Raw genomic sequence first — 23156 nt, 5'->3', positions numbered from 1 at the left:
TGGCTTACAGTTTAGAGGTTCAGTCCACTGTCATCATGGCAGGGAGCATAGTGGTGTGTAGACAGACATGGTGCTGGAGAGGTAGCTGAGAGCTCTACATCTGGATCCACAGGTAGCAGGAAAAGAGAGACTCTGGGCTTGGCATGGGCTTTGAGAACCTCAGAGGCCACCCACCTCCCACCCCACCCCCATCCCACCACACACACACACACACACACACCCAGTGACACACTTCCTCCAGCAAGGCCACATCTCCTAATCCTTTCAAATAATGCAACTCCTTGGTGATCAAACATTAAAATCTATGATCCTTTAGGGGCCGTTCTTATTCAAACCAAAGCTTCTTGATGCTTTGATGGAATGGGTAAATTTGTGGGAGAAAGAAAACAATTTAACAACACTAGCACTGGTGTAGAAGGTCCTTCTGTTTGTGTGTTGCTTTCACTGGTTAATGAATAAAGAAACTGCCTTGGCCTGATAGGGCAGAACTTAGGTATGCGGAGAAGATAGAACTGAATTCTGGGAGAAAGAAAGCAGAATCAGAGAGCCGCCATGGAGCTGCCAGGTCAGACATGCTGAATCTTTCCTGGTAAGCCACGACCTTGTGGTGTTATACAAATTAATAGAAATGGGTTAAATCAAAATGTGAGAGTTAGCCAATAAGAGGCTAGAGCTAATGGGCCAGGCAGTAATTTAATTAATACAATTTCTGTGTGGTTATTTAGGGTGTAAGCTAGCCGAGCCACCCTCCTCATACAACATAGCACAAGAAAAAAACTGTTTTATATTTACAACTAAAGAAATTAACTCAGGAATTTAAAGTTTGTGTACACACATGTTCACAAGTGCACACGCGCGCGCACACACACACATACACACACACACACACAAACTAAAGACCAGAAACAGTCAACAATGTTGGTAATTATTTCAAATATGTTACTACCAACTGTTCTCTGCTTCCCATCCCAAGATATGAGGTGAGGAGATCCAGCCACCACGGAACCTGCCCACACCAGATCTGAACTCCCATGTGGCACTGTATTCCCATACACTATGCCATGTGACCAGCCAGACTTCTGTTCCTGCCAACACGCCCTCCCTGCCTGCTGCCACCATGTCCTCCCCACCACAGTTGACTGTGTCCCTCTGGAACTCGACGGCAAGTGTGACTTTGGCCCCTGGAATCAAACCGTGTCGGGTATTTTTCAGTTGCTGTGAGAAAACAGTGACAGAGGCACTTACAGAATGAGAAGTTTATTTGGGCTTATTGTCCCAGAGGGCTAACTATTGTGGAGGGGAGGCATAACAGCAAGCATAAATGCTCGAAGTCAGCATTTTTATTATCTCTAGGAACCACTTAGAGCAGTGGTTCTCAACCTGTGGGTCGTGATCATCAGAAAACACATATTTCCAATGGTCTTAGGAACTGAGACATCACTCAGTAGCAAAATCGCAGTTATGAAGTAGCAACAAAAATGATTTTATGGTTGGGGGGGTCACCACAACATGAGGAGTTGTATTAAGGGTCACAGCATCAGGGAAGGTCGAGAACCACTGATTGAGAGGTAGCCTGAGAGGTAGCTGAGCCATTAAAAGCATTGGCTGCTCTTCCAGAGGACCCAAGCTTGATTCCCAGCCCCCACAAGAAGGGTCACAACCTCTGTAACTCCAGTGCCAGGCAATCTATCGTCCTCTTCTGGCCTCTGTGAGCACTGCACACATAGCACGCACATGAATACATGCAGGTAGAACACCCATACACATAAAATAAAAATAAATCTTACATTAAAAATGAAGTAACTATGAGATTCTTATGATGATTTAAAAACCAATAAAAAGAAACCAAAATATCATCCACAGCTGTAATAACCAAGGGCAGTCACCAGGAAACATTTGATAAATCATCTGGCAAGTTTGGGGGTTGGCTTTTTTGCTTGTTTGTTTTGTTTTTGACTTTTATTTATTTATTTTTGAGATGGGGCCTTACTACATAACTTTGGCTGTCCTGGTAAATCTGTTTTTAGCAATAGTTTTTGCATGCAGCACTTAGAACTGTTGATATTTCTTTGCCTAATAATTATTTTGTCATACCATGACCCTTTGCCTACTTACATAAAATATTGACAGAGGAAGAAACAAACATGTACCAGGTGTGGTGGTGCACACTTTTCAGGCCAACACTCAGGAAGCAGAGCCAGGGAGATCTTTTGTGAGTTTAAGGCCAGCCTGGTCTATAGCAAGTTCCAAGCCAGCCAAAGCCACATAGTGAAACCCTGTCTCAAAAAAGAAAAAGAAAATCCCAACACTCGGGAGGCAGAGCAGGTGGATCTCTGTGAGTTCAAGGCCAGCCTGGTCTACAAGAGCTCGTTCCAGGACAGGCTTCAAAGCTAAAGAGAAACCCTGTCTTAAAAAACCCAAAAGAGAAAGGACTAGGACACATGTTGCTGGTGCAAGGAGCGAGGGGCAAACCATGTTCTGCAGGGTCTAGTCAGCAGACAGGACCCACATCCATGTTTACACTGGCTCATCCTGAGCCTGAATATCTGGCTCCAGGTTGCCTGTGTGGGCAGGAAACAGATCCTTTTTCAGTCACCACCTTCCTCAGCACCTCAGAGATTTCTGGTGTGACAATATCTAAGCAAACCAGTGACTCTAGGCTCTCACTGACCATGAAGGCTTCAAGGTGTAGAGGAAGAACTTATCTACTGGATGGAGACCTCCCCCTAGCAGCAGATAGACCCCAGAGACCAGGACTGACGGAGGGCCAAGAGAAAGACTGTCGGCCCTGCTCTGGTTACCTGTAGATGGAGGCCAAGGGACAGCTGAGCCACCCGTGGGTGGCAGTTTTGTCCAGCTGATGAGTGTCAAAGACGAAGTATGGCTGGGTGATTTCTGTGATGGTGTCACAGGGCACCTGGCAGGCTTGTACTTGGAGTTCAGGCCGCAGGCGGACGTGGGTCACCTTCTCCTTTCCCAGGTAGAGCCAGCAGGGCATGGATATTCCTAGTGGCTCCTCCACGTAGCAGTAACCCAGACGTTTGCGCTCACCCGGTTTTTCGCAGCGATTACAGTCTTGCCAAGGATCCCAGCGGGTAAAAACGAGTACCTCGCCTCCTAGGTTCATGGTCTCATTTTCCAGGGGTCTTTGGCCCAGGTCTTTGTGTGTGATACGTAACAGGGTTATATCCTGAAAGTCAATCTCATATTCCACCACACGGGCCTTGTAATTATCCAGACAGCGGTAAAGCCCCGTCTGGGATGGCTGAGGGTTGGGTAACTGCAGGTTGCTCCCAAACAGTATCTTCACGTTAGGCATGGAGTTGAGCAGGGACAGCTTGTCCTCCAGAGATGAAGAAAAATACCATAGTGCTTTGGGGTGGTTACACTGCAGGATCACGTCATTGCCCGAGAGTAAAGCGTACTGGCACACATTCTTATGGGGACAGTTGATTAGTTTCTGGGACCACAGCACAGGAAGAGAAAGACTAGCCAGCCACAGAGTGGCCAGCATGGCTGAAGACTACAGAAAGAACTCAAGAACCTTCTTGGGTACTGTGATGTCACCCATAGAACTTGGGTGCTAAGCCCTGTGTACCGGGTTCCAGCGAGTTTTCAGAAATACACATTGAACATTTAAGACATATAAGAGCGAATATATAAGAACATATAAGGCTGGAGAGAGGTCTCAGCAGTTAGGAGCACCGGTTGCTCTTCCAGAGGACCCGGGATTGATTCCTACCACACACACGGCAGCTCACAAGTGTCTGCAATTCCAATCCCAGAGGACCTGCTGCCCTCTTCTGGCTTCTGTGGGCACCAGGCACACATGTGGTGTATAGACATGCATGCAGGCAGACACATGAACATAAAACAAAAACTGAGCTATGTGTGAGTAAGATATAACTTGATGTGAGATTCCCCTCTGTATGCTGTGAATATCATTGGTTAATAAAGGAACTGCTTCGGGCCTATAGCAGAGCTATAGGGGAACAGAGCTAGGTGGGGGAAACTAAACTGAATGCTGGGAGAAAGGAGGTGGAGTTAGGGAGAAGCCATGGAGCAGCCACCAGAGACAGATGTACTGAAACTTTACTGGTAGGCCACAACCAGTAAATGCACAGATTAAAGGAGATGGGTTAAATTAAGATGTAAGAGTTAGCAAATAAGAAGCTAGAGCTAGTGGGCCAACCAGTGATTTAAATAATATGATTTCTGTGTGATTATTTCGGGGCTGAGTAGCTGGAAACCAACAAGTGGCTTCCTCCAACAATAATTTACATATCCCCAGGAAGTAGATAGGATGAACTCAAAAGGCAAATTATCCACCCTCACACATCCAGTACATGAAGACAGTGTGTGCTTTGAATCCAAACATACACTATATGGCACATGTTTGAGTCCCAGATGGTGGTACTGATTTTGATGGTATTGAAAAACCTTAGTGTTTATCCCACCAAATGATAGGAAAGACCATTACCCAAATTCTTGGGTCAGATTACACAAGCTTTATTTTATATCAGGGCTCTGTGTCTAGAGGTGGGGCTTAGCATCAAACATGGGAGAAAGCTAGGTTTATATTAGCCCCAAACTACAAGGCCAGGGGGTTTTCAAGGATTCTTGGTTATGTAGGAACATAGAGGAACATCTCAATATTATTTGGAAGAACATCATATCAGGGTAGGGGTCAGGATATAGGTGTGGGACATGTCAAACTGGTCAAATACAAGTTTTACAGAAAACAGGTATGGCTTTTATTCTTAAGATGGAGTCAGGCTGGTCCATCATTGGGAAGCAGAACTCAGTTGGCAGAAGTAGGGCAGTCCTTGGGTCGCTCTTGTCCCTGGCCCTTCCTGTCTGCCTGACTGCTTCCTAGCCTCTGTGAAGCAAGCAACATGCATAGTTCTCGGCCTCACCAGCCTTCAAATGCAAGCCCCAAATGATGTGTGTGGCCATCCAAACATGCCCCAAAACCTTTGAAAACATGAGTCAAAAAAATAAAGATTTTACAAAACAAAACAAATAAAAACCCTGTTTCTCACAGGCCTTTGTCTCAGAGACAAAAAGTGCCTGGCATGGGAATGGGACAAGGGCTTCGTGTCCATCAAAAGGGGGACACACAGATACTGAAGTCCAGTGGGAAGCCATGACAAGGACCACCTTTCCTAGAGATAGATTTTTTTTGGGGGGGGGGTGGTTCAAGACAGGGATTCTCTGTGTAACAGTCCTGGCTGTCCTGGAACTCACTTTGCAGATTGAGCTAGTCTCGAACTCACTGAGATCTGCTGCCTTCTTCTGCCTCCTGAGTGCTGGGATAAAAGCCATGTGCCACCACTGCCCGGCCATAGGACAGATTCTTCTTTTTTTTTTAAATATTTATTTACTTATTATGTATACAATATTCTGTCTGTGTGTATGTCTGCTGGCCAGAAGAGGGCACCAGACCTCATTCCAGATGGTTGTGAGCCACCATGTGGTTGCTGGGAATTGAATTCAGGACCTTTGGAAGAGCAGGCAATACTCTTAACCATTGAGCCATCTCTCCAGCCCCCTAGGACAGATTCTTAAATCATCATTAAATCATCTCCTTGGTGTCAAAGGGATGTACTAATCGTGACAGTCTAGATTCCATCATTCCGAAATCTTAGTTCCATAACCCCCTTCTTTTTTCACATTCATACCCAGCATTGGTTAGTGGAGAGGGCTCCTCTACAAGGTCCCCACAGATGCCACCCGAAACCACACTGGTTCCTGTGGCAGGGGAAGGCATACTGTCGATTAAAGGCTCTGGACTGGGAGGGGAACCCTCTCTCTCTACTTTTGTATTGATGCTACTAACTATAATTGACCTGATGCAGCCCCCCATAACTACAGGAGGGCCGGGAAATATAGAGGTAGAATATTTACTAAGCAACGTTGTCTTTAGGACAGGAAAAGATAGGTGGAGAAACTAGAGCTAGTAAAATATCAGATGACAGGAGGAAAAAGTGGGAGAGAGAAGTTGGGAATAAGCCTGCCTTGGGAGGAAGCACACATCTTATCTTTGTGTAGAGATGGGGTATGTAAAAATGTCGAGTGAAAATGGGGTGATTAGGATGGGTTCTAATCTAATACAGATTCTCTTTCCTACGTTGAAGATGATGGATGACCAAGTTCCTAGGTATCGATAACATTGATAATAGCGAGGGTGTACAAAACACAAGGTAATGCGTATTACTGGTTTAGAGTTATAAACGCTAGCAATGATGGCTATGATGATTTCCTCTGTTTTTTAATTATGATGGCTCATGAGCAGGGTGAAATTTTATGAGAAGGGTTTGCCTTTGAATGCGGCCCTGAGGAAAATGGGACGAGGTGTCCGCAGCAGGAAGGGGATTCTGGTAGCAACACCAGCCAAGTGTCCGATTCAGGACACGCCAGGTCAGTGTGGCTGAAGCCAACTAAGCGAAGAATGCAAAGTGAGTTGGGGAGGGACAATCAGGCCGGTATGAGTATTTTGAAATTTTCTTGGGAGTAAGGAGGGGCTACGGGATATTTCTGAGCAGAAGGAAGTGACCGAGTTTTACAAGACAGAGAAGAAAATGATAGTACTCCCAACCCACCGGCCAGTTCACAATCTCCTAGAATGCGCGTCCCCTAGACGCCAGCAGAGAGCAGCAGTGTAACGCCGAGAAGGCCGAGAGGCGCTGGCCGCTCCCAGGGTGCAGGTGACGATCTGGGAACCTTTGAACTGAAACAAGTCTCCCGGCCTCCAGTCTTGGCACAGCGCCTTTAAGCATCAGAACTTCCGGAAGCCTGACCTAGAGTAAGGGATGACCGAAGGGGAGGTGGAGAGGGAACCACAAGTAAGTAAGGAAACTGCCGAAGAACGATTGCAACTTTTTCAAAAGTTTCGTCCCCACGAGCATCGCCTGAGGGGCCAGAGCATCACTTTCAGAGGGGGGGTGGGGGCGCTCACTGATACTTGAGTCACCCAACTTAGGAGCCCAGAAAGTCCGCGACACCTCCCCAACCGGGACGAGAGTGGGAAGGCAGGCAGCGTCACCGACACGCCTCTGCCAGCCCGGACCTTGCTGGGCCAGGCACCTCCCCGCAGGGCGCACCTAGGCGGATCCATCGGCGCCGGAGACAGGGGTGGGGACCGGCAGCGAACAGGTGCGCAGCAGGGCCGGCCCCTCTCGGCAGGTGGAACACCCTCAGGGGGCCTCTGTCTTCCTGGAGCACGGTCCTATCAACTTTGGCCAGAGCAGCAGGTGGTTGCACACGTCGCCTGGGGTGCGGGCGCCCTCCAGGCTAAGTGGTCACTTGGTTCAGACCCTGCGGGGCAGGAGCGCACCTGAGTCAGCCCACTTCCGGGGAGGGAGGCCCGCAAGCCCCTCCTCCGCCGCCCACCCCCAAGCCCAGCCCCAGGGCTCCCACCCTTGTGTACCTGGGCGGATCCATTCCTGGGAGTGCTCAGGGGGTGGAGTGACCCAGAGAGCCGTCGCGCACTGGGTCAGTTGTCCCGGGAGAGCCGAAGACATGAGCTTCGTCCAAGTTTTTTTTGTAGGTTAGAACTCCTTCAGTGAAGAGAAAATGGACTTGAATTAAGGGCGGGCGGATCAAGTACTCTTCTCGGCCTTGGTGCTCACCGCGCCCCCTACTCTTGGGATACTTGGGAGGGGACACGCGGGCTCGGGCGCTGCTAGACGGCCGCGATGGCGCCGGCGGCGGCGCCCAGCGCGCCTTCTGAGGCGCCTGGCTCTCGCCCGACCACTATGTTCTTCGTGTGGCTCTTTCTCATCACTTACAGTCCAGGTAAGGAATGGGGTCCCCGGTGCTGTGGGACGGCGGGAGGGCACTACAGAAGGTAGATGGAGGGCTGCGGTTTTCACCGGTCCTGGAGGAGCTGGAACCAAGAGGCGGGGGTGATGGCTAGTTCGAGGGTGCACATTCGAGACCACCAGATTCCGCCTAGCTGGGGAGACGTCTGTGTGCCAGAGGAAGGGAATTTCTTTTATTGGCGCGTCCAGCCCGCTCCTCCGCCTTTGTTGGAGATAACAGGAAGTGAAACTCTGGGGATTCTAAGCCTGAGAACTGTACCCTTTGTGGGACAGGAGCAATGCCCCCACCACCACCACCACGGGAAAGGCCATGCACTGGGATCTTGGGCACACCCCAAGATTTCTAAGTGTTGGGGTAACGGGGAGATGGCACTCGAGGGCTAGATCCGACGGTCCCTGAAAGAAGAGCTTGAGAAATAGTAGTCCTGGCTTGGAGTGGGTGTGGAATTGGGGACTCCCCACCCCACTCACCTCCCGGGTATCTGTAGGGTGGACTTTAGAACCTGTAACCATCCTCCGCTGGCCATTGCGCGCTTACATTGAATATTGGCTCAGGAAGGGTTCTATTTGTGTCTGGGTGTGCATTTTGAGGAGAGTCTCTGGGGAGGAAAAGGTGGACAGAGTATTCCAGGAACCTGGCCTATGGGGCTACATATATATCACTTTTCAGCCCCAAGGGTGTGTAAAATGGGCACATCATCCAATTTGCCTCACCAGTCTAAGGGATTAAGGAGCAGTATGCCAAGTGCTCTGAAAAAAAAAACACACTCTGTTAAGTGGCATGGCTCCTTGCTGTTGCGGGACCCACTGAGTTCAGCTCTCCTTGTTGGCTCCTCTGCTCCCAGCTCCGGCCAACACCATCCAGGTGACTGTGTCGGACCCCTACCACGTGGTGATCCTGTTCCAGCCCGTGACACTGCCCTGCACCTATCAGATGAGCAGCTCCATCTCAACCCCAATCGTGATCTGGAAGTACAAGTCATTCTGCAGAGACCGTGTGGCCGACGCCTTCTCCCCCGCCAGTGTGGAGAACCAGATAAATGCCCAGCTGGCAGCTGGCAACCCTGGCTACAACCCCTATGTGGAGTGCCAGGACAGTGTGCGCACTGTCAGGGTGGTGGCCACCAAGCAGGGCAATGCCGTGACCCTTGGAGACTACTACCAGGGCAGGAGGATCACCATCACAGGAAGTATGTGGGGCAGGGCTGGAGGAGGCTTGCTGGGGGGGGGGGGGGGGCGGGGAGTGCGAGGGTTTGAGTGTCTCGATGGGATAATGAAGGGAGGGATCCTTCCATTCACCCACCTGTCCATCCACCTATCCCTCCACCTATCCGTTCATTCACGTACCCACACATCCATCCACCTACACATCACCTATCATCCATCTAGCCTTCTATCCCATTACCCCACAATACAGTCCCTACCCTGTGCCAGGTTTGTTCCAGGCTCCGGGAACACAGATAGAATTAAACCATCCAATCACTCTCCTATGAAGCTCACAGTGTTGTAAGGGAGAAAGACTCAACATACAATGTCAAAAGCTTGCAGACTTAAGACAAACAAAACCCTGTTGTTTTATAATTGATACTAAACATGCTAGCAGTGCGAAATAATACTTCCGCCAGCTATGGTGGCTCACACCTGTAATCCCAGCACTCGGGAAGTTGAGGCAGAAGAATCTCAAGTTCAAGACCAGCTTGTGCTACATATAGTGAGACCCAGGGCCTGATTCAAATTTACCTAGAGTGGATTAACTCAGGGAGACCACACAGCAATTGAGTGACTCTGTTCTATTATTGTTATTTTTTCAGAGCCCCCTAGAGACAAGTGACTTGCTGGGGTGTCGCCCAGTTGATAACAGCTGTGTCCTAACTCCACCACTGTAGGTCTTCAGTCGTTCATTCATTCTTCTTGTTCTCTGGTGTTACTATAGATGGAACCCAGGGCTTGGAACATTCTAGGCAAGGGTCTACCACTGAGCCACCCACACCCCTCACTGGGGGACTCTAGGCAGGGGCTCTACCACTGAATTATATCCACAGCAATTGCCTTGGTGTTTACCATGGTCAGCTGTGTCCCAGGTGCTGTTAGACGCACTGGGAATACAGTGGTAAGCAGAACAGCCCCCAGACCCTGTCCCTGCCTCACATTACCTTCCAGAAGCAACACTGCCAGTGAAAAGACTTGGGAAGACTGGCAGCCCTGGGCACGATGGTGCACACCTGTAATCCTACCTAGCCTTGGGGAGGCGGACAACCACCCTCAGCTATGTAGCAAGTTGGAGGTCAGCCTGACTACATGAGCCCCTGTCTCGGGGAGTTTTGTTAAGTATGGGAGATTTCCAATAGTTTTACAAGGTCCAAAGAAGGTAGCATTTGGCGGTGTGTGTTTAATTACTTGGATGTGCCATCTTTGCTAGTGTGATCTGAAGGGTAGAGGAAGGACATAGGGACAGCAGCGGGCCAGGGGTGCAGGCATCCCAGGTAACCTCACAGGCAGCGGGGTGACTCTTAGCTGATCCCTGGAAACCAGGCCGTAGAGTATGCCCTCTCCCCATCAGGCCGCAGGTCGGCGGTGGGGTCCCAAGGAATCAGGTCTCAAGGAAAAGGAATTGCCTTGAATCTCCATGGAAATCCTAAGCTTTCTTGAAGTTGGGGGCTCACTCTGGGCCTGATTGCCCAATCCTAATCAGGACACCACAGACAGAGATTGTCCTTAAAGGCTGGTTGGACCTGGGTCTGCTCTGAGGGACACAAAACTCGGGAATGTCCATCAGGATATACCCTGGAGGACCCGTGACCAGACTGGGTGTCTCCAACTGGCTTATTTCAACAGTGGTAGGTAAGTGGCCATCCTTCCAAAAGTTCAAGTAACCATAGGAACGTCTTTCCTCTTCATCCTTGAGGAAAAAGAGAGGAGAGGTGGGCCTCTCGGTGGCATCCCTAGGGTCATCCACTCTCCTAGTTTTAAGAGTGGAAGTGACTGTGGCCTGTCCCCAGCCACTCAGGAGGCTCAGGCAGGGGAGCGGAAGTTCAAGGCCACTTAGTGAAACCTTGTCTCCTAAAGCGAAGAGTAAAAGGGCTGAGCTGCAGCTGGTGGCACCTTACCTGTCTAGGCATAGGTCCCCAGGAGCTGCACCAGAAAAAAGTGATGGGAAAAGTAAATGTCCGCCACCTCCCAGTGCCTCTCTTCCACTCCAGATTTGGGGGTGTGGGGTGTTTTATCAGAGGCCCTAGTGTTAATCTCTTCAGGTTGCTTAGAGCCACTGGGCCCCCATTCTCAGCAGCACTGAGTAGGACCCTAAGGACCTGAAATCTTGACTCTTCCCTCTGCCGTGTGCAAATAAGGAGTCAGGATATAGCCACAGAGGAGCCCAGCCTTCTTCCCACTGGAGACCAGTATCTTGGCCTCTCACCTCACCCCCGTGGAATCAGTGCCTAGCCCCTGTGATGTCAGGGGCCAGCAGGGACCAGGAACAGGGTGTGCCCCACAGGAAGGAGGTGGGCCCAGGCCTCAGGAGTGATCAAAAGAAGCCGGAAAGCCTTGCTGTTCATGGGTTCTGAAAACATTAAATGGGCCAAATACAATACAGCAAGGCCCAGAGCTGGTCCTAGAGGCCCTTGGTTGTAATGTCTGGCCTATGTAATCACTTCCTGTGCCAGGGGGTTCCTGTTCGCTCCTTCATCTTTGGACAGGACTTGCTATAAAGCATATGGCTCAGGGAAGAGCTATTGAGTCCATAGGAATGGGCACCGTGGCCAGTGGGCCTCCCTGCCAGACAATCCCTTGGATCCAGGGTCCCCTCCAAGAGCATTAACCATGGGTGCCCCAGTTCACGGCACCCAACACCCATTGTTGTACCCCAGATACATAAATGGGAAATCCTCCAGAGAGTAGTACAGAAAAATCTGGAATGCTTAGGACAGTCTGAGTTTCTGAGGGCCTTGTGAAAGGATGGGAGTCTGCATTGGAGGAATCTGCTTGCAGATGACCTCAGTCAACAGCGGCCAGAAGCCTGACCTTGGAGGGCGAGTAGGTCTTCACGGTCTTCACTCCTCCAAGGTCACCCCCGGGCAGCCTTCCCAGAGTTGAACGGCTTCCACGCCTGGCACTTTCTATCCCTCCTAGGTCATGTGCTTTATACCGTGCTCCCCATCTGATAGGGAGCCTGTGTTTTAGCTCTGGTCGGAAGCCCTCTAAGGACAACTTTGCTCCATGAAGTTTCTAGGTTCTTCTCAGAACCTCTGAACATCTTATTACTGGAGAACTCTTGAGACGGTTTCTGGCCTTGTCTTCTCCAGGATTTCACTCAGCAGCCCAGACCGGCACTGAACTCACCATCCTACTTCAGCCACCCAAGTACTGTAATTAACATATTTGTATAGATTTGTGCGGTCATACCTGGCTCAAGCTTTTGTTTTTATCATTAACAAATTAACATGTGAGTTCAAGGCCAGCCTGGTCTGCACAGTCAGTTCCAAGTCAGCCAATAAAGAACTAAATGTACCTTTTATGAAAAAAAAATCCAAACTAAAAATAAATTATTTAAATGAGCTAAGTGGCATTGTTTTTTATTCCCATGCATTTCCTTGGCCGAGCTCAGTAAAAGCAAGGTTCTCCAAGCACCTTTGGTTTGCTATGAGATTACATATCATGTGGAAAATGTCTTTGAATGTTCCTGAGAGGTTAAGGCTGGTTGTCTGTTAGTGCTGTAAAATAAGTGTACCCTGGAATCCCTGGAAGGGCCAGGGAACCCCAGGGTACCCCCTGGCCACACTGAAAACCTTCACGCTTTTTTTGTTGTTGTTGTTTTATTTTGTTTTAAAAGGCATCTTGCCATTATCACATCCAGTTCAACCTTTGCTTTCTAGTGAAAGTTACTTAAACACTTCCCGGAACATTCAGTGCGGTCTGTTGCGGGGCAGGGGTTGAGGTGGTCTCCCTATGTAGTCCAGGCTGGCTTCAAACTCTCCATCCTCATGGCTTACCTTCCCCAGTGCTAGAGATCATAGGCATGTGCCAGCCATACCCCCAGCCATGTTGAATGCTGAGTGAATGGAACAAGCAGTAAAAGCTAAGGAGAGGGATGGCCCTCCATGGAATCAGGTGACTGAGGCCGACTCTGTTCTTCTGACATTGTCATAGGTGAAGAGTGAGCGCCAGGCTTCAGTGAGGGAGCAGGGGAGCCTTGTGAGTTGCGGTGAGAGTGCACCTCCCGGTTGGGGCTTGAGAATGGAGAAGCAGCCTATGTGGATGGAGGAAGGAACCTAGCTGGAGTAGGCAGAAAAGATGGCTGAAGGCCCGTGAGATCATGGGGGTGACATTGACATAGCCAGTGACCAGAGAATATGCTAAGGGCTTTGCAGGCCTGGGGACTGTGCTTGGCATGATCTAGGTGGCTTCTGGAAAAGGGTTTCTTTTGAGGAAGCTTAGCCCTTAGTAGCTGGTATCCCAGTAGGTGCCAGGTATCATGATTTGGGCAGCCATGGTTAACATGGGTGTGGTGGACAGGTTTGTCATGCAGGCTCCTAGGTCCATGGGAGCCGGTGGCAGGCAGGTCATTAGGAGCCTAAGATCCGCAGCCATGATCCCCTGGGGTTCTACTGGCTAGAAGAAATGCTTACCACTAGGACAGAGTCTCCAAGCCAGACTTCCCAGTCAGGTGATGAAAGGATGTAACTAATTAGGGCCTGAGGAGTCCAGAGGATGTGCTGAAAGACTTTCATTAGCGGTGTAATTAGCAGGTTCCTTGCCTGGGGCTGCTTCAGACCAGAGCGTCCCCAAGCCCTGGGACTGGCCTGGAATGTGGGGGCAGGAAGGGAGGGGGGTGGGCTTGGAACTGGGAAGGTCTCTCCCACACCTGTCACACCCACTCCTTGGTGCCCAGGCATCTCCTATCTGGGATCTGGCCTAGTTAGTTTGGCTTCCTTGTTATGCGCCCAGCCTCAAGGCCTGCCCTGCCGAGGGAGGAGAGACTTGGGCTTTGAGACTTGGTAAGACTTGAGTCAAAAGCACAGACACTGGAGTCAGGCCGTCCCTGCCTTTGGCTGGATTAGGTCATCACTCCACACCACATGTCTCACCCCCAAACCACAGTGAGAATGGTGCCCCCTCCTGGGCTTGGTTTGGGCTGGTTTTGTTTCTGTGTCAGTGTTGGGTGAAGTCAGGGGCTCTGTGTGCTAGGCAAACCTTCTACCACCGTGCCACAGCCCTCGCCTGTGTTATTTGAGGTAAGGTCATACTATAGCCCAAACTGCATTCGCTTGAGACCATGCTGCCTCCGTTTCCTGGATGCGGGATGAGCAGCCTGTGCCACCATGCCTGGCACCCAGATATTTTCAAAGAACCCATGTATGGTGTTTAGAGCCGTACATAAAAGGTAGTGTGCACTTGGATGAACGATGCCACTGAACTGGGTGGGCAGTGTCTGCAATCCCAGCAGTTGGGAAGGTGAGTTTGGAAGGATTTCTAGTTCAAGGCCAGCCTGGGCTACACAGTGAGCTACTGTATCAAACAAACAAAAACCTAATGATTTAGTACTTCACATGGATGATTTTGGTCTATAATGTCTGTGCATCATGTGCGTGCCGGTGCCTGGGGAGGTCAGGGAGGGTACCGGAGCCTCTGGAACTAGAGTCACAGATGTTTGTGAGCTCTTTTGCGTGTGTGCAGGGAACGGAGCAAGAGCAACAAGTCCTCCCTCTTAGCGGATGAGCCATTTCTGCAGCCCCATCCCTTGCTCCCTTCCCATGGTGTGTGTGTTGGGGGGGATCGGATGGACAGACACCCAGCCCCTGTTGATCTCAGTACCACCCCCCTGAGGTGTCTTCATACTGTCTCCTCCTGACCCAGATGCTGACCTGACGTTCGAGCAGACGGCCTGGGGGGACAGTGGGGTGTATTACTGCTCTGTGGTCTCAGCTCAGGATCTGGATGGTAACAACGAGGCCTACGCAGAGCTCATTGTCCTTGGTGAGTGGGGTTGGGTTCCCAGGGTCCTGGGGTGGGGGGAGTGGGAGCCGGTACTCCTTTTGTCCCCTCTTGTGTGTTCACCCTCTGTCATCCAGCTATCATGCTGGGCCCTGTCGCCTGCTTGCTACCACTCTGTGGCACTGCCAGTCACTTGAGATTCACTGTGCCTTGCACCCCGGACAGAACCCTTCCCTGTATGGCATTTCAAATCAGCCAGAGTCAGAGTGGAGAGAACTGAGGACTCTATTGGTCTCTGATTTTAAAGACACACACATGGAGGCAGAGGCAGGTGGTGTAAGGGTCCAAGAAATGCTGAAGAAGACCCCAAACTTGAATAATATGCAGAAACAAAGAGCATTTATTTTATAGAAATAACAAGCATGTGGGGTCAACCATTTGTACAAAATGACGATCCAGAGAGGAATACACAGGCACCACTAAAGTATAGCTAGCGGAATTCCATAGCTAGGGGAATAGTTAGGTCATCTTAAACATAATTGGTTTAAGCAGGCAGCAGTTATATTAGCACATCTCTGATAGGCTCAAGTTTTGGGTTTTTTATCTTTGGATAATATTTGGGGAAGTCTAGATATGTTTCAGTTGGATTACAGGGACTGTCCTATTTTGGTCACCGCCTTGATACTGTGGGGGCTGGCACAGGACTCGCCTCTGTTTGAGGCCAACCTGGTCTACAGAGCGAGTTTCATGGTAGACAGATCTACAAAACAGAGAGACCCTACCTAAAAAACAAACAAAAGTAGAAGGTGGACAGAGCTGATTTGCAGTGAGAACTTCCTTGACCGCAATGGGGTGGGGGGGTTGGTTTTGAGTCCCTTGTGACCTGGATGCACGCACCAGCGCTTAGAAGCGTAACCTTTCTGTTGCTCAAGGTTACTTAGAATTCCTGATAAAGCAAGTGTGTTACAGTGCAAGCTCTTACGTCGTCTCCGAGAGGACAACAGCAAGAAAAGTCCACAGGTGTTTGGATGAAAGGGTGTATTCTGAGAGGGAGGTGGCCCACGTTGGAATCTCTGCCCTTGGGAGGCTGAGTCAATACAATCAAGAGTTCTAGCCTAGTCTTAAGCCACATAGTTCCTTTCAGGACAACCTAGGCTATATTGAATTTCAGGGTAGTCTGAGCTACACGGTGAATCTCTAGCTAGCCTGAACTACATGAGGCCTGTTTAAAAAGGGAGTGGGGGCATTTTCTTTTTTTGTTGTTTTTGTTTTGTTTTCAAGATTTAGTTTGTATAGTGCTGTTTTGCCTACGTGTTATGACTGTGTGAGGGTACCCTATCCCTTGGAACTGGAGTTGCAGTTATGAGCTGCCACGTGGGTGCTGGGAATTGATCCCAGGTCCTCTGTATAACCGAAGTTGGACCTACATTCGGCCACATTCCCAGGACCATGGTGTACCATGAGTCCCTCGTCCAAATAAAATGTTTGTTTTCTGTTCTTTTGGGGGTGGTGCTGTGTGTGCTTCATGCGATGTGTGGAAATTTGAGTGTGTCTAAACAAGATGGACGGCAGGGGCCTGGGAGAGTGTCCCCAGGGTCTCCAGTCTGGCCAAGTGGTTTCCTTGCATGGGCCAATCAGAAGCCATCCCATAGTCTTACATGGCATTTGCTGGATGTGAGAGAAGCTTCGGTTGTGCATTGCCATCCTCATGGTGGGATCAGGTCCAGAGAGAGCTCGAGCCACAGGACAAAGGGCAAGTGATGGAATCCGCCCTCCCATGACCTAGGGACCTTTATTGGCATGTGCCATCAACAGGTCTTAGAGCTACTCGGGATCTCACAATGTTTGTGGTTTATATCTTATGTTAAAATTGAACTAGGAGCCGGGCGATGGTGGCGCACGCCTTTAATCCCAACACTCGGGAGGCAGAGGCAGGCGGATCTCTGTGAGTTCGAGGCCAGCCTGGTCTACAAGAGCTAGTTCCAGGACAGGAACCAAAAGCTACGGAGAAACCCTGTCTCGAAAAATCAAAAAAAAAAAAAAATTGAACTAGGAACGTTGTTTGAAACAGGTGATGTGGCCCAAATTGAAGTGGCAATCCTCCCGTATCTCTTCCCTTGAGTACTTAGATTATATATAGCATGTGCCACACAACTGGTGGAAACCGGCAAGTTTTTAAAATCCCAAGGTAACTCGGCGTTGGACACTAGCCACCAAGGTGATGGTGGTGTCAGGGAGCCTGTGGAAATCCTGTTGTGCCCCAGGAGAGGGGAGTACACTTAGTGTCATGAGACCAAGTTCTGGCCTCCTGGCCCACACCTTGTTTTGGGTTTTTAACTCGTTTGTTTGTTGTGCGTCAGGATCTCCTGTAACCTTCAGTTCATCAGGTAGCTAAGGCTGCTTTAAACTCCTGTTTCTCCTGCCTCGACCAAGTGGGTGTGCCCTGGAGGGAGGTGTGTTGATATGGAACCACAGTCTCCTGCATGTGTGTGTGCACGCGCGTGTGTATGCACTCTCCTGTGTGTATGTGGGGCACAGGGCCTCATGGAACCTGGGTCTTGAAGTGTAGGACCAGATATGATTTTAACGTGCCTTCATGGCTCCTTACTACACTGGGAAAAACTACTGTGGCCCGAGTGTAGCTGGGTGGTAAAGCACGTGCTTCATATTCATGAGGCCCTGGGCTCAACCCCCAGCACTTCAAAAATATACTAATTGTATTTCACAATTATGTTGCTGTACAGATAATTTATTATGATGGACTTGGTATCATTTTATCTTCATATTTTATATTCAAATTTTAACTTTGACATAATCTTTATTTATTCTTTGATATTTCATACAAATATATAATGTTTTGGTTATATGCATGCATGTGCCCCACACCCCACTTTCAATTTGCCCTAGATACCCCCAACCCGCTCCCCTCCCAAATTCACCTGTTTTTCAAAACTAACCTGAGTCTTGTTATTAGTAACTATACGCTCATGGGTGTGTGAGCAAACCCGCTCTGTAGCCACATCCCCAAAGAAAAGTGACTGACTTCCCCAGCAGCTATAAGTTGGCCAAAAGTTCCTCATTTTGAGCCCTGAGTGGTGGCTCCTGCCTGTGATCCTGGAACCAAGGAGGCGGAGGCAGCAAGCTTGCTTCAAGTTCAAGACAACCTGAGCCACCATGTGAGACCTTGTTTCAAACCAAACAATAGACAATATCTTGGTGGCCTCTAGAGTATACCTACCGTGCCTGACAGGACTTATATACATGGGAGATGGGGATGCCAGGTTGAGGTCAAACCCTTCGGATGGGGCCCTTGTGGCAGGGTGGAAGGCGTGCAAATACCTCCGGTCAGGACTGTCCTAGGTGACCATTGTCTCTGTCTCTGCTCCAGGCATGTTTTCCACTGTTGAAGCTGGCCCTTCTAAGGGTGTTGGCTTGGGCTGGCCATGGCCAACATAATCTTGTTTCTCTTTTGTCCCTTCAGGCAGGACCTCAGAGGTCCCTGAGCTCCTACCTGGTTTTCGGGCGGGGCCCTTGGAAGGTATGGGGTGGAACCCCTGTTAGATTGCTTCTGTTTCTAGTACTTTCCCTCCCCCTAATCTCTTCTCACTGTGGACTTCCACTAAACCCGTCTAGTGGCCTGGCTGTGGGCTCGGGGTGGCCTGGGCTGATTGATCAGGTTCCGGGGTGCAGGCAAGGGACTCGAGTGACTGGTACCTGCTGTATTCTTCTGGGGTTCAGGTATTGGCTGTGGCTCTTTCCCTTCCTGAAGGCTACTTTTTGTTTGTGTTGCTCCAGCCAGGCTCCCTCTTGCTTCCTGCTTTGGCTGTCTGAACTCAGGATAAGGTCTCCCATGTGGTGACTTAACCTGACTGCAGTGGGGTTTGTGTCCCTTTGTCGCTATGCCCTAGTCTTGGGCACAGAGAACCAAGCGGTAGTTGCAGGTTCTCTGAGGAGCTTTGCAACTAGTCCCTTGTCCCAGAGTTGGCTCCACACCACCACCCTGTGGAGCCTGGGTGCCCTGCCCATCCCTGTCCATCTTTATCATTACTCAGGCCTCCCAGCTCAGGGCCTGTTCTTTCTCTGCAGATTGGCTCTTCGTGGTCGTGGTCTGCCTGGCGAGCCTCCTCCTCTTCCTCCTCCTGGGCATCTGCTGGTGCCAGTGCTGTCCCCACACCTGCTGCTGCTATGTCAGATGTCCCTGCTGCCCAGACAAGTGTTGCTGCCCGGAGGCCCGTAAGTGCCCCTCACCCACTCTACTGGGCACATCGGCCTGCCTGCCCGCTCTGCAGACTGAGGCAATGTGCGGAGCAGGCCGCGCAGACCAGTTACTTACTCTCCGCTATCAGTCACTAACTCCGCTTTCCATTTCCTTTATTTTGAGGCTTCTCTTACGGTGTTAGGGATTGAAGCAAGGGCCCTGCGCATGCTAGGCAAACGCTGCCTCTGAACGACAGCCCTAACTCTTGAGGTTGTTTTCTTTTGAGAGGGTAATTTATTGCTGTGGCTCAAAAACAAGATCACCAAAAGTAATAATGTCCAACATTACGAGATATTATTCACAGGAAAGTAAAGACCCCTTTAAAACAAAATCCAGGTGGGTTTGACAGTTTTCCTAGGCAGTCCCAGCACTGTGGAAAGAGAAGGTAGAGACAAGAAAAGCTGAAGTTCCAGGCTAGCCTGGGCTACACAGAGCCGTCTCAACATAGAAAATAAAAACCTCAAGGTAAGAAACCAAGCAGGGTTTGTAGGGCACAAAATTTCAGCTAACTTTAAGCAGCACACAGCACTCAAACTGCCCTCACATGGAGATTCTATATTGAGACATAGCCCTCACATCCAGGCGAGCACCTGTGGAGGGCTGGGGAAATGGGACCAGAAATGAAGGAAGCACCTACCTAAAGCAGAGGGAAAGAGGAGACAAAGGGGACAAAGCTGCTGGCCCTTTAGTCTTCCCTGGGAGGCTGTTCTGTTCAGATAGGTCTGCCCCTTGGTGTTTAACCCAAAGAAAAGAACAGGCCAGAGGGGGCTTTGTGGCCAGCTCGGTGCCTGACGGGCTGAGGCAACTTGGGGCAGAGCTGGGCCCAGCAGGAGTTTGGGGGGTTTTCACGTTGTGTGGGCCCCATGAAAAGCCCCAAAACTTCCTCAATTACTCAGACTGACCGGCTTTAAAACTCTGTAGCCCACCAGGTGGTGGTGGTGGTGCACGCCTTTAATCCCAGCACTCAGGAAGCAGAAGCAGGTGGATCTCTGTGAGTTCAAGGTCAGCCTGGTCAACAAAGCAAATTCCAGGACAGCCAGGACTATTTAACAGAGAAACCCTGTCTTAAAAATCTGAAAAACAAGAACAAAAAACTTTATAACCCTGTAAGACTGGAGAGATTAATCCAGTATGGTAGCCTTTAATTAATAATTAATTAATTAATCCAGTACACCTTTAATTCCAGCATTCAGGAGGCAGAGGCAGGTGGATCTCTATGAGCTTGAGGCCAGCCTGGTCTATGTCAGGCAGCTCATACTCCAGCTTCAGAGTATCTTATTCCTCTGGTCCCATGGGCACCTACACTCAAATGCACATACCCATCCCCAACACACATACATACCAATGACAAATAACAGAAGTAACTCTTTAAAACAAACCAGAAATAACAAGGACCCAGGGCTGGTGAGAAGGCTCCGCTAGTAAAGGGGACGCACTTGGTGGAAGGAGAGAACAGATTTCTGCAAGTTGTCCTCTGACTTCCACAGACTGCCGTGGTGCACACACAATAGACATAAATGATATTGATAATAAACAGACAAAAAACCCTCTGATAGGCCTTGAACATGTTGTGACCCTCCTGCCTCAGCCTCCTAGGTAGCTGGTATTATAGTACTATCCCAGAAAGCCAAGATGGACCCAGTGAGTTGAGTTAGGAATTGCCACCAGGACCTCCTCTAGGGTTTACCTAGGATTTACCGGAATGAGCTGCAGGGATAGGAGTGGGTGTGGCCAGCAATTGGAAACCCTGGAGGTACTTACTACTCCAGGGTGTGGGCCAGGTAAACTTCCAAGGCTCCTGTGTGCTTGCCTGACTCCACAGCTTTTTCACAGTATGGCCTAGGTGCCTCAGTTTATGGAGACACTAGTGGTCCCAGAAGGTGGGGGTGGGATGGGGGGAACCTTTAAAGGGGGTGACTTTGCCTACTATGGCCTTTAAGAGCAAGGCTGTCATTCTTATCCAGGTCTGTCTTGACTACAGAATGAGTCTAAGATCTTCCTGGGTCATTTATGAAGCCTCATCTCAAGACAATAAAGGAGGGGGCGGGTATTGGGAACGTGTCTCAGTGGTGAAGCCGCTACCTAGGAAGTCTAAAGTTCTGGGATCATTACAGAACACAGACACAAGATCACCCTGGAGTTTCACATGAAATTGGGGGCCTGATCTACCAGTGTGCACCCCTATTCCCAGAATTCCGTGTGAAGTCAGATAGGAAGTGGGGACTTGGTGAAGGCTGTGTCCCCTAACCTACAGTATTGCAGGAATGGGATGGAGGGCAAACTTAGGTTCCCCCAGAATCCCATTCCAACATGAGACAGCACAGTCCCCAATCACCTTTCTCGTGCCAATTTGCCCTCCAGTTTATGCTGCCGGCAAAGCAGCCACCTCAGGTGTCCCCAGCATCTATGCCCCCAGCATCTACACCCACCTCTCTCCTGCCAAGACCCCGCCACCGCCGCCTGCCATGATTCCCATGGGCCCTACCTACGGCAGGTACCCTGGAGACTTTGACAGAAATAGCTCAGGTAAGACCTGGGGGAGGCTAAATGGGGTGGGGTAAGGCTAGAAGGGAGCGTGAACGATTGGGAGCACCCTGCTTTGCTCCAAAGAGTAACCACTGACAACCTATCTCTACTAGTCGGTGGCCACAGCTCCCAGGTACCTCTGATGCGTGATGTGGATGGCAGTGTATCCTCAGGTAAGAGCCTGTTTTGAGGTGAATGTGGCTGGAGAGTTGATCCACATGCACCCCCCCCCCCAAAAAAAAATACAATCACCTTGTTCCTTTCCACAGAAGTACGAAGTGGCTACAGGATACAGGCTAGTCAGCAGGACGACTCCATGAGGGTCCTGTACTATATGGAGAAGGAACTAGCCAACTTTGACCCTTCCCGGCCTGGCCTTCCCAATGGCCGAGTGGAACGGGGTGAGCTGCAGACCTGAGTCTAGGGGAGGATGCATGCTTGATAACAATCTTGCATGCACTCCTTGCCTGCTGTGTTCCCGGGGGAGGGTGTGCGCCTATGGGTGACAAGGTTGGACTTAACCTTAGTCCCACTGACATCTCCCCTCTCTACAGCCATGAGTGAAGTCACTTCCCTCCATGAAGATGACTGGAGATCTCGGCCTTCCAGGGGTCCCGCTCTTACCCCAATCCGGGATGAGGAGTGGAGTCACCACTCGCCTCGAAGTCCCAGGATGTGGGAGCAGGAACCCCTTCAGGAACAGCCAAGGGGTGGTTGGGGATCCGGGCGGCCTCGGGCCCGCTCTGTAGATGCTCTGGATGACGTCAACAGGCCCGGCTCCACTGAATCAGGAAGGTCTTCTCCCCCAAGTAGTGGGAGGAGAGGACGGGCCTATGCACCTCCCAGAAGTCGCAGCCGGGATGATCTCTATGACCCCAACGATGCTCGGGACTTGCCACATTCCCGAGATCCCCACTATAATGACGACCTCAGGTCTAGGGACCGGCGTGCGGACCCCAGATCTCATCAGAGATCCCGGGATCCTCGGGATGCTGGTTCCAGGTCCCGGGACCCTCAATATGATGGACGACTCTTAGAAGAGGCCTTAAAGAAAAAGGGGTCTGGAGAGAGAAGGAGACTTTACAGGGAGGAAGACGAGGAGGAAGAGGAGGGCCGCTACCCCCCAGCGCCTCCACCTTACTCAGAGACTGACTCGCAGGCCTCACGGGAGCGGAGGATGAAAAAGGTTAGCTAGGTCCCTCTGACTTCACAACCCCCCCCCCCCCCCCCCCGCTCCTCTAGCCCATCCAGTTCACATTCTTTTTTCTTTTTGCAGAATTTGGCCCTGAGTCGGGAAAGTTTAGTCGTCTGATTCCACGTTTTGTATGTAGCTTTTATACATTTTTTTAAAACTGGAGTACTGATGAAACTCTTTACCAAGCCTAATAAAGTACTTAATCACAAGTTCTGAGCGTCTATTTTGCTGCGCGACATGGGGGGGAGGGGGGGGGGAGGTAGACCAGCGCAGGAACGACCAGACAGGCCTTCTGCCTTCTCCTTGGCCTGCCGCCTGGAGTACGTGCCCCATGCCGCCTCCACCCTGCCCCGCCCCAGCGTGCGCATGCGCCCCACAACCGGGAGCGCGCACGCGCGCTCCCCCCACCCCCATCTGGGCTACC

At 50.4% G+C, this 23156-nt stretch overlaps 2 protein-coding genes and 1 long non-coding RNA gene across 4 annotated transcripts; 1 reads left to right on the top strand and 2 right to left on the bottom strand.

The window, feature by feature from the left end:
- Positions 1-2797: 2797 nt before the first annotated feature.
- Positions 2798-3514, bottom strand: LOC121449117 (protein FAM187B-like). Its single transcript, XM_041653337.1, has one exon. The coding sequence runs from the start codon at positions 3512-3514 to the stop codon at positions 2798-2800; it is 717 nt and encodes a 238-aa protein (XP_041509271.1).
- Positions 3515-6250: 2736 nt separating this feature from the next.
- Positions 6251-7367, bottom strand: LOC121449093. Its single transcript, XR_005974482.1, has 2 exons — positions 7104-7367; positions 6251-6800 (listed from the first exon to the last, which is right to left on the bottom strand). It is a non-coding gene; the product is annotated as an uncharacterized LOC121449093 (long non-coding RNA).
- A 75-nt stretch (positions 7368-7442) lies between these two features.
- Lsr (lipolysis stimulated lipoprotein receptor) lies at positions 7443-22941 on the top strand. 2 transcript variants are annotated; one of them, XM_041653299.1, is made up of 10 exons: positions 7443-7797; positions 8669-9013; positions 14676-14795; positions 18235-18291; positions 18840-18986; positions 21373-21537; positions 21651-21710; positions 21807-21938; positions 22092-22723; positions 22814-22941. In XM_041653299.1, exons 1-10 carry the CDS (start codon positions 7698-7700, stop codon positions 22847-22849), a joined length of 1794 nt encoding a protein of 597 aa, XP_041509233.1. In that variant the 5' UTR covers positions 7443-7697; the 3' UTR covers positions 22850-22941. The 2 variants fall into 2 exon arrangements, with proteins under 2 accessions (XP_041509233.1, XP_041509234.1); XM_041653300.1 differs by lacking the exon at positions 18235-18291 and having other exon boundaries at positions 7445-7797.
- Positions 22942-23156: the final 215 nt, after the last annotated feature.

This window comes from Microtus oregoni, unplaced genomic scaffold (genome assembly GCF_018167655.1).
Source record: "Microtus oregoni isolate MIOR12 unplaced genomic scaffold, Mior012 000006F_ref0000085, whole genome shotgun sequence".
Classification (NCBI taxonomy): domain Eukaryota; kingdom Metazoa; phylum Chordata; class Mammalia; order Rodentia; family Cricetidae; genus Microtus; species Microtus oregoni.
The sequence above is the reverse complement of the archived record's forward strand: the minus strand, read 5'-3'. Positions and strand labels throughout refer to the sequence as shown.

Bases quoted from the DNA above. Each gene is read 5' to 3' on its own strand.
- Lsr (XM_041653299.1), top strand. From the start codon at position 7,698: ATGGCGCCGGCGGCGGCGCCCAGCGCGCCTTCTGAGGCGCCTGGCTCT. The intron at 9,014-14,675 runs GTATGTGGGGCA...CTCCTGACCCAG, and splicing joins GAGGATCACCATCACAGGAA to ATGCTGACCTGACGTTCGAG. The intron at 18,987-21,372 runs GTAAGTGCCCCT...TTTGCCCTCCAG, and splicing joins GTGTTGCTGCCCGGAGGCCC to TTTATGCTGCCGGCAAAGCA.
- LOC121449117 (XM_041653337.1), bottom strand. From the start codon at position 3,514: ATGCTGGCCACTCTGTGGCTGGCTAGTCTTTCTCTTCCTGTGCTGTGG.